Raw genomic sequence first — 11,437 nt, forward strand, 5'->3', positions numbered from 1 at the left:
GCGCGCACACACACACACCCCCGCACACACACCCGCACATGCACACACACACACCCGCACACACACACACACGCACACACACTTAACAAAAGTGTTAAGATGCTCATCATCTTTGGCAACAAGAATGTAAATTCAAGTTCATTAGGCTGCCCATAAGTAAACATCCCACAGTACAAAGTATGGAACCCTTTCTCCATTTAGAAGACAGCCTGGAAGTTTCTTAAAATATTAAGTGTAAATTTTGAGAACACTCACCATTTATGTTTCTAGTCTTTGAAATATTGCCAAGATAAATTAAAAATTATGTAATCATGCAATGACATGTACAAGTATAGGCAGAATTATCTGTAGGAGACAAAGTTGAGGCACACCTAGTACTTCTCAACGTTTGAAAGGATGAGCAGGAAGGCAGTGTACCCACACAATGGAGTACCGGTAGCCAAGAACACAGTCAAGTCCTGACACACGCTACTACATACAGGGACTTCAAAAATACCTGTTTTTTTTTTTTTTTTTTTGAGAAAATAAAAAACAGAATCAAAATCAGAAACAAAACACTATACACTGTACAGTTTCTTTTCTATGAAATATCCAGAAAAGGCAACTATAACCAGAAGAGCAGCAGCCCAATGATGATAGGTGGTTACATTTTTTTAGGGCTGTCTTTTTGAGCTTTGAAACTGGATAATGGGAATGACTGCACAGCTCTGCAATTTACTGGAAATCACTGAGGCGGGCACTCCAGATGAACTGACTCTATAGCAAGGAGGCCATTCTCAAGAAATCCTTGTATAAGGAATTTGTAATATCTCAGTAGTGGGAGATCATGCTTTCGTAAATCAAATTATTTGAAGAAAACCAGATCTTATCAATTGTGAGCAGATACATATCTCTGATTTCTACTGAATGTAAATATTTTAAAAACTTACTATTTTTGACTATGTATGTGTGTATATATATGTACATATATATATATATGTGTGTGTGTGTGTGTGTGTGTGTGTGTGTGTGTGTGTGTGTGCAAATACGTGCATATTGCCTGCGGATGCCCATAGAGGCTGGAAGAAGGCACTAGACACACCGGAGCTGGATATGGTGTGAGCTGACAGGCATGGGTGCTGGAAGTAAAATCAGGTTCTCTACAAGAACAGTTATCTTTTTTTGTTAATTGGTTATTTTATTTATTGACATTTCAAATGTTATCCCCCTTCATAGTTTCCCCTCCACAAGCCCCCTATCCCTTCCTCCCTCTCCCTGCCTCTATGAGGGTGCTCCCTTACCCACCCACCAACTCCTGCCTCAGAGGCCTAGCATTCCTCTATCCTGGGTCATCATGCCTCCACTGGACCAAGGAGCTCCCCTCCCAGTGATGCCAGATAAGGCCATCCTCTGCTACATATCCAGCTGGAGGCATGGGTACCATGTACGTTTTGGTTGGTGGTTTAGTCCCTGGGAGCTTTGGGGGGGTCTGGTTGATTGATATTGTTGTTCTTCCTATGAGGGTGCAAACCCCTTCAGCTCCTACAGTTTTTGCCCTAATTTCCCCCATTGGAGTCCCCACACTCAGTCCAATGTTTGGCTCAGTGGTTAAGAGTACTGACTGCTCTTCCAGAGGTCCCGAGTTCAATTCGCACCAACCACATGGTGGCTCACAACCATCTTTAATGGGATATGATACCCTCTTCTGTTGTGTCTGAAGACAGCTACAATGTACTCAAATATATACACACATATATATGTATATATACATATAGATGTATAGAACAGTTATCTTAACTGCTGAATAGCCCCTAGAGTGAATACTTTTTATTTGAGCCTGTTTTTCCTATAACGACATTTATCTTCTCTATAAAGATATGTAAGAAAAAAAAAAAAAGATATGTAAGACACTCTCTTTTTAAGGTAGCGAACCTCTTTCAATGTTACCTGATACAAATATTTTCCCTGTTTTTCCACAAATTTTTAATAATTTCCCCCACATTGAAATATTTCTTTATGTAGCCAAATGTATCCACATTTCCATCTATAGTCTCCATCTTCGGTGTTATAACAAGAGACAGTCTTTTGAACAAGACACTTTGAAACCTTGAGTACTGTTTGTTGATTATGCCAAGCCCAATGCTTATCAGAGCCTTTCATTTATGAAAAATAACAAAAGCAACAACAACACACCCCTCCAAAACTCCCAAACAAACAAAACCAAGCTCAATTAAAGTAGTTGTCCATTCCTCAACCTCAGGGTGTTCCTAGCACTGTAACAGAACACCAGCTGCAGCCCCCCATCCCTCCAGACTTCCCTTCCCCCACTCACCCCTGCAGCCCAGCCTCCACACCAGCAGGCATGCCCCATGAACACACCAGCCTAGAAGTGCGGTAAAACTGGCAACACGGGGCCATCACACTCTTCTTAATCCAGACAGGAAACAGAAACCAGGAAACAAAACACCCATCCAACAAAGACAAACCAGAAATAAGCACCTACACCTATAACCACCCCATGCCCAGACGCCTAGGTGCACGCCAATGTGAGGACACAATCAGTAACATCCAGCCAAAGTCTCCACCAGAGCCCGGCTCTCCTACCCCAGCAGGTCCTGACTAGTCCAACACAGCAGAAGCACAGGCACATGATAGAGGTGCTTCAAGAGGAAATGGATACATTTTAAAAAGAAATTCAGGAAAATACAAACAAATAACTGGAAGAAGTGAATAAATCCCTTCATGAAAGCCAGGAAAAACCAAACAGTTGAAGGAAATGAATAAAACTTTTCAAGACCTGAAGACGGAAATAGAAGCAATAAAGAAAACATAAACTCAGGGAATGGTGGAAAGGAAATGTTTAGGAATTTGAAGAGGAATTACAGAAGCACATTTCACCAAGAGAATAAAAGAGATGAAAGAGAGAATCTCAGGCACTGAAGATACTATAGAAGAAATGGCTACATCAGTCAAAGAAAAAGTTAAATCTAAAAGAAGACCCCCAAAACAAAATAACAAAAACAAAAACAAAAACCTCCAAAAGCCAAAAACCAAAACCCAAATCCTGACATAAACCATCTAGGAAAGAAAGCTGGGACACTATGAATAGTCTATTCCAAACCTACGACTAGGAATAGAGGAAGGAGAAGAATCACATCTCAAAGGCCTGGAAAATATTTTCAACAAAAATCATAGAAGAAAGATTTCCTAACCTAAAGAAAGGCACAAGAAGCATACAGAACACCAACTAGATTGGAACAGAAAAGACAGTCCCCTCACCACATACTACTCAAAACCATATAGAACAAAGGAAGAATATTAAAACCTGCAAGGGAAAAAGAACAAGTAACATATAAAGCCAGATCTATTTATATTATACCTGACTTCTCAATCTTCATTGAGATTGAGACTGGCCTGGACAGATGTCCTGAAATCTTCAAGAGACCACAGATACCAGCCCAGACATCCAAACCCAGCAAAACTTTGAATCTGCACAGATGGCGAAAATAAGATATTCCATGATAAAGTCAAATTTAAATAATATCTACCTACAAAAACATAACCCTATAGAAGGTGCTAGAAGAAAAACTCCAATGTAAGGAAAAAAACTATACCCATAAAAACACAGGAAATAATCTCACACTGGTAAAACCAAAAGAAGGGAAGCAGACACACACACACACACACACACACACACACCACCACCACCACCACCACCACCACCACCACCACCACCACCACCAAAAAACAACAACAAAATAATAGGAATCAACAATCATTAATCATTGCTATCAATGGTCCCAATTCTCCAATAAAAAGACACAGAATAACAGAATCCATCCTTCTGCTGCAACAAGAAACAAACCTCAACATCAAGGAGCGACATTACCACAGAGTAAAAGGGTTAGGGTAACAGGGCTTTTGAGGGACTATTTTATTATATCTACCACCCTTTCAAACCTTATTATACCCTAAAATAAACCCTTCAAACCTCCCACCACTAGGTAGGAGAGAAAGAAGGCTAGAGGGGAAAGAAGGTGTAGATCTCTTTAGACTACTTCCTGCTGGTTAGGGACATCGGGTTCCTTTGGGCACGTCCAATCTCCATCATCAGGCCATCGCCAATTTCTTCTGTCTCTTTGCTCACAACTTGATAAACCGCAGCAGCAGAGGGAGCAGCAGCCTCCGTGGAGGGTGTGTGCAGCCCTTCTCAGGGGCTCTGGCATTTATACTCTCAAAAGTCCCCAGAATTTCAAATGTCACACACTCAGAAACTATCTGCTTCTGGCAAAATCACACCCCCGCTAGAGCAAGAGAGAGATCATAATCGCTGGCGTGAAGCAGCCTCTTATTCCACACCTGAGATTAAAACAAAAACATATTCACATACATAACTGGGTTTTTAAGGAACCAAAATTTTCATTATATTAAAAAAAATTTAAGCAAACAGTCCTTAGAAGCAAGGAGGTATAGCCATTTTAATAACTTTAAACCAAAATTAATCAAAAGAGACGAGGGAGGGCACTTTATGTCCACGAAAGGAAAAATCCACCAACATGATATTTCAAATCTTCACATTTATGCCCCAAATACAAGGGCACTCACTTCTGTAAAAAGAAACACTACTAAAATTTAAATTACATACTGACCTCAAACATTGATAGTAGGAGACTTCAAAATCCAACCCTCACCAACAGACATATTATCTAGACAAAAACTAAACAGAGAAATATTGGAGCTAACAGATGTTGTAAACCAAATGGATCCGAGAGATATTTACAGAACATTTCACCCAAACACAAAAGAATATCTCTTCTTCTCAGTACCTCATGGAACTTCCTCTAAAATAGACCACATACATAGCAGTCTCAACAGACACAAGAAAACTGAAATAATTTCCCTCATCCTATCAGAACAGCATAGATTAAAGGTGGGTATCAACAACAGAAGCAGGAAAACGCCTACAAACTTATGAAAACTAAAAAACTCTACTGAATGAAAAAATGAGCCAAGACAGACAGGCAGAAAGAAGGAAAGAGAGGAAGAAATAAAGAAAGAAATTAAAACTTTCTAGAATTCAATGAAAATGAATACAAAAAAAATACCTAAACATATGGGGTACAATAAAAGCAGTTCTGAAAGGAAAAGTTCATAGCACTAAATGCTTACATTAAACACAAAATTGGAGAGATCTCATGCTAGCAATTTAACAGAACAAAAATAAGCAAGCCCTCCCAAGAGGAGTGGGTGGCAAGTATTGATCAAACTGAGGGTTGAAATCAATAAAACAGAGACAAAGAGAACAGTAGAAAGAATCAATGAAACAAAGAGTTGGTTCTTTGAAAAAATCATCAACATAGACAAATTCTTATCCAAACTAACTAAAGACACAGAGAGATAATCCAAATTAATAAAATCAGAAATGAAAATGGGGACATAACAACAGACATTAAGGAATCCAAGCAACCCTCATACTGGCATACGTTAAAAACCTGTACTCCACAAAACTTGAAAATCTAAAAGAAAGGGATAATCTTCTTGATAGGTACCACTTATCAAAGTTAAATCAGTATCAGATAAGCAATTTAAATAGACCTACAACCTTAAAAGAAACAGAAGCAGTCATTAGAAGCCTCCCCACCCAAAAGAGCTGGGGACTCTAGCACAAAACCAGACTTTCAAGACAGACACAAGAAAACTGAAATAATTTCCCTCATCCTATCAGAAAAGCATAGACTAAAGGTGGGTATCAACAACAGAAGCAGGAAAACACCTATAAACTTATGAAAACTAAAAAAACTCTACTGAATGAAAAAATGGGCCAAGACAGACAGAAAGAGGGAAAGAGAGAAAGAAATAAAGAAATTAAAACTTTCTAGAATTCAATGGAAATGAATAAAAAAAAAATACCCAAATGTATGGGATACAATAAAAGCAGTTCTGAAAGGAAAAGTTCATAGCACTAAATGCTTACATTAAAAACAAAATTGGAGAGATCTCATACTAGCAATTTAACAGAACAAAAATAAGCAAGAGATGAGTTAATGCCAATACTCCTGAAATTACCCCATAAAATAGAAACAGAAGGAACATTACCCATGATGCCAAAGTTACCCTGATACCCAAACCATGCAAAGACTCAACAAAGAGAATTATCGCCAATTTTCTTTAAGAACATAGATGTAAAAATACTTAATGAAATACTTGAGAGGAAAAAAAAAAACCAGAATCCAAGAACACATCAGAAAGATCATCCCCCATGATCAAGTAGGTGTCATCCCAGAGAAGTAGGGGTAGTTTAACATAGGAAAATCAGTAAATGTAATCCACCATATACATAACCTGAAGGAAACAACCAACATGATCATCTCATTAGATGCTAAAAAAGCCTTTGATAAAATCCAATACCCCATTCATGACAAAAGTCTTGGAGAGATGAGTGATACAAAGCATATACCTAACCATGAAGACGGCAATCTACAGCAGGCTTATAGCCCACATCAAATTCAATGGAGAGAAATGAAAAGAAATTCCACTAAAGACAAGGCTGTCCACTCTCTCAGTATCTATTCAATACAGTCCTCGAAGTTTTAGTTGGAACAATAAGACAACTGAAGGAGATCAAAGGGGATACAAATTGGAAAGGAAGAAGTCAAGGCATTGTTATTTGTAGATGATATGACAGTAGGGCATATAAGGAAATTCAACATAAGTATACCATATATTCATACTATACATAGTAAGTATACATACTATGACTGGGAAAATCCCACCAGGGAACTTGTACAGCTGATTAAAAAAAAAGTGACGAATAGGCAGACTTTTCTTTCTTGAGTCTCTAAATGGAAAGAGACCACTCTACACTGTATCTACTCTGTAGGCACTGCCATACTATACAATGTCTGGCATGCTATCCCAGACACAGGAATTCTAGGGATGAGGAACTAGAAACATAAAAAGGACATGAGAATGTGTTTGCTGACCAGGCCAGGACTGAATGCAGGCCTTGCTGCTTCTATATAGAACATCCAATCACAACATGACTGCTGATGGCATCTGTCGATGTTTGAGCAGAACAGTCTAGAACTCAGGCAGTCATTGTCCTACCACTACCTGAGTCCACGAGGCTTCGCTCACTCATCACCATTATATAACACAGAAAACTCAACAGTATTTAAATCTCAGAAAGACATTAAGATGTTGAGGGCTGCACTGCTTAAAAACAAACAAACAGTAGTCATTTAAATTGGTTTAATCTCTCTCTCTCTGACACACACACACATACACAAACACACACACTCATTTGCACTCTTGCATGTGCTCGTATAAAACTTACAAAGATGTTCCTTAAAATAGTTTCTAATAATATGGGTGGTACTGTGGCCTTGAAGCTGAGCAGCTGAGGAGTAATCATGTTAGGATATAATAATAATAAGAGGCATCCAAACGCCTGGTAATAGAAAATGATCCTGATACTTTTTCCTTGAGTCCTACCCACTTTTTCAAGACCAGCCAGCACAAATTCAACCTGTCTTCTTATCTATCCGACAGTCTTTAAGTCCGAACAGCACGTTCTGTAATCTATGTAAGTCCAAATGTCAGTCAGCATTTTTTTCAGTCTGCTAATCTTATCACTTCATTGTATTAAATATAAGCTCCTTGAGAACAAACCGTGTGTCCCTCCGACATTTAAACAGTACTAGGTCTTTAGATGTCCCCACTGACTTATTCATACTACGTCTTGCTCTGCAGAACTTGGAAGTTCATTAAGTAACGTTTCCATGAAACAGGGAGCGAGCGTGGCAAGGAAAATGTGGTGTGAGTACTTTTAACACTGGTTTCAGGGTTGGTGAGATGGCTCAGTGGGTAAAAGGTTTGCCCTTCTAGCATGAGGAAATGAATGTGATCCCGTCACTCAGAAAATAGCCAGGTGTCTGCATGTCTGTAAGCCTGGTGCTAGTGAGGCAGAGATAGTCAGTCTAGCCAAATCAATGTGCTCTAGGCTCCGTGAGAGACCCTGACTCAAAAAAGAAGGTGGAGAGCAATAGAAAAAGATATCCAGTTTGGACCTCTGGCTTCCACCCATGCTCCTACGCTTGTATTCCTATGTGTGTGTGTGTGTGTGTGTATGTGTGTGTGTGTGTACCACAATTTAACTTACAAAGTAAAGCAAGTAGTTCTTTAGCTAAGAAAACACAGTGGTATATATGCAAGTCCTTTGGTGATTACCTGACTTGACAGATCTCCAAGGACTATGCATGGATTGTCTCCAATTCCTTTCCTGCATGTCTGTGTAGGCTTTCACCTGGGGACAGTGGTTTCTAACGTCAGTTCCAAGGAATTCTAAGACTCCACCAGGCAGTTGTAAGGCTTGACTCCTAGGTGGGCTGGCTGTCACAGCCATGCAATCTGTGGCTGTCCCTACCCAGGTACCAAGGCAGGTGTATGGCCTCCAGTTATCAGTGAAAAGACTTCTTGTTAACCAAAGAGGCTTTCTCAGATGTTCTGAAGGACCCCATATATACATACATATGTACTACTGCTTTGCCCCTCGTTGAAGGATGGGGTATTGGCTAACTCTACAGAGAGTCCCAGCCTTCCAGAGAAGTAAAACGTAAAGCCACTTTGTATGGCACTCTTTCCTTCCCTTCTTCCCCTTTAGAGATGGATAGTGACAGAAAATAAGACTGATGGTCTCATCAACGGTGTCCCTTGATCAAGGAAATGTTCCATCAAACCAGGAGCCATTATTCATAAAGGGAGCATGGGACCTGCTGCTTAGCCAAACGTTAATAAATTTCCAGGAAAAGAGTTAGCCTCCATTCCCTCTCTAGCTCATTTCTGGATAATCAGTTCTTCTGATTCTGCTAGAATTCCCAGCACTTCAACAACCTCAGACAAAAGGCTTCAAACAGTGACACCACTCTAGCACAGTAGCCCTGGAAAAACAAGGCGCCATCAAATGATGCTTGAACAGTGAGTCCCAAGTGTTCCTACTCTTCACACGCCATGAGCTTCTTCAACTACGAGGCCCTGGATCTCCTGAATTCCTTTCGTCCCCACCCGAAGTGAAAGAGTTAACAAAAGTGTCAAGTAAGGCTGTGCTCCACTGTAAACCAATGACAGGCTAATGAAAGGTTGGGCAATGAATCTTAAGGTGCTGCTCCAGGAGTCTAAAACAGTTCTGTGGTTATGTAGATTGAATGAGATAAAGCACATCAGACTCCATCCACCATGAGGCACAGAGTAGGTTCTTGGTCTAATAGTATGATTGATTTTCATTTAAAGAATGGAGATGCTTGAGCCGGGGAGATGGCTCAAAGTGGAAAGGCGCTTGCTGTAGATTCCCACAACCCACCACCCACACGATAGGAGAGCCTATGACTGCAGTCTGGGTGCCAGCACCTCCCGTGAATACAATAAATAAATAAATGTCATAAAAATAAACTCAAAAAGGAGTGGAGGTGTTTACAGTAAAATTCTTAATGACGATACATAAGGAGGCAAAAGCTTCAAAAAATTTTAAGGCTTCGATAGTTTTAAATGAAGTAACCACACACACACAGTGCACGGTCCTGGGGGGAAAGCAGGGTATTATTTGAACCAAGTTTCAACTTCAATGGCTACGATGGTTGACTTGAGTCCTTTGGGCAGGTGGCAGGAAGGGTTTTTGCTTAGGATGGAGTCCTCACACATCGCTTTTCCCAGGGAGGGGTAAAAAAAAAAAAAAATCTGCCCTTCCTTTACCAGTCCAATGACAAGTCGAAGCCCCACCCTGAGGGAGCTGTGTGGCCCCACGTGTGGCTCATGACGTCCCTGCGCGGAGGGGACACAACCCACCAGGGGCAAAGGAGATACTAAAAAAGACCTCCGTTCCCTGCCTGGCCAAGCGTGGGGTCGTGGGTGGGACAGTGGAAGGGGCTTGGTGGCCCCTGACCTTGGTAGGGACGGCGAGCTTGTCACCAGTCCCCTTCCTCGCCGCCTACTCGGCGCTGCGCACTGCCCCGCCCGCCCTCGCGGCCGGTGATTGACACCGGAGTGGGTACATACGGGTCCGTGGCGCAGCAGGGCTGGCGCAGGGAAACATGGCTTTCCCTCTCCCGGCCTTCCGCCAGCCTCGCGCTCGCCCTGGGCACAGCCCGGGGGACACTCCGGATTCCGCCTGGCTCTTCTGATTGCTTCCACGGTTTTCAATTTCCCTAGCCCGGGAGACTCCTCTCATTGCTTTCCCTCCACCCTGAGAACAACCTGAGTTTGCCAAGAGGAAACTCCAGCGAGGGGGATGGACACCAGCCCTGGCTGCTGCTGGCAAGAGATGGAAACCATTCTAAGCAGGAGTTGATGGAAAGGGGAGGACAACGTCCCTGGAGGGAAAGTAACACTCGGAGCTCCGTGCGGGGCGAGCGAGGTCAGCAACAGGCATCTGCAAAAGGAGCGGGCAGCGGCGGTGCCCAGCGCCTGAGTTATTAGGCGCAGCGTCGCGTCCATCGCAGCGCAGGGAGCTTACTCCACGCACACTCGAGGGCCTGCGAGCAGGGTTCCCTCCCCCAGCCCCCCTGAAGGACTTACCTTTCTCTTCGGCATAATGACTACGTTGGTGCAGCAAAAAGTAAAGCAACGGGCTGGGCCGCCTGGCACGCTGCTGGATGCTGCCTGGCCGCTGCTGCTACTCCCGCAATGGGCTCGGCTAGCCCGGCCTCTCCGACCTGCACCTCCGCTTCCTCCCCCGGCGCTCCACTCGCTCGCATCCCAGTCCCCCAATGGCGAGCCCTGGCAGCCAGCCGCGAGGCCCCATTGGCTAAGAGAACGTTCTAAATTCCACGAGGGCACGCCCACCCCCGTTCACCCGGTACGCGCAGTTGTAGTTTCCACTTCACTAGGGGGAAAAAAAAAATCTGCCTGGCGACTGAGCATGCCCAGTTCAACTAGTATCCTTCAGGCTGTACTATCTTGGAGTTTCATTGTTTGACGTGCTTTCTTTGGATTAAAGCAGTGTGCACCTTCATAGAAAAAAAAAGTTAGGTATTAAGTGTTGCCATGTTAGCTTTATAATGTAAACAGTGACGTCGGGTGCCTTGCACAGTGGTTACTCATAAAAGCTTGGAATGGGTGCTCACCGTGCGGATCTGTACAGGGTAGGAAGTTCAGGGAGTCTTAATAGTTTCTAAGGGTCTCAGTTCCGTCTCTAGCAAATACTCCCAACCCCCAATAGTTCCTTGGTCTAATTGTTGTTGTTGTTGTTGTTGTTGTTGTTTAAGTCTGTGTTACAAGTCACATATGAATTCAGCCAATTAATCAGCTATGTGTGAAAGTGGATATAAATACGTTTGTTGTGGAAATTAAGGAGAAATCAAGAAATGTAGGAACAAATCACTTACATACTAAATATGAACATTTAAACGACACATGCCAGGTTACATTTTGTGTATAGTGTAATGTTTCTCGACATTCTGCCAAG

General features: G+C 42.3%; 1 protein-coding gene across 3 annotated transcripts in view; it reads right to left on the bottom strand.

Moving 5' to 3' along the window:
- Hmgn3 (high mobility group nucleosomal binding domain 3) overlaps positions 1-10,848 on the bottom strand; it is a 39,622-nt gene extending 28,774 nt beyond the window's left edge. Inside the window, exon 1 of one of the 3 annotated variants that reach the window (XM_031343599.1) lies at positions 10,549-10,848. In XM_031343599.1, coding sequence (XP_031199459.1) covers positions 10,549-10,563 — 15 coding nt within the window. In that variant the 5' untranslated portion in view covers positions 10,564-10,848. The remainder of the gene's footprint in view (positions 1-10,548) is intronic. The other 2 variants (XM_031343600.1, XM_031343601.1) reach the window with 2 other exon arrangements.
- Positions 10,849-11,437: the final 589 nt, after the last annotated feature.

Source organism: Mastomys coucha, unplaced genomic scaffold (genome assembly GCF_008632895.1).
Source record: "Mastomys coucha isolate ucsf_1 unplaced genomic scaffold, UCSF_Mcou_1 pScaffold23, whole genome shotgun sequence".
Classification (NCBI taxonomy): domain Eukaryota; kingdom Metazoa; phylum Chordata; class Mammalia; order Rodentia; family Muridae; genus Mastomys; species Mastomys coucha.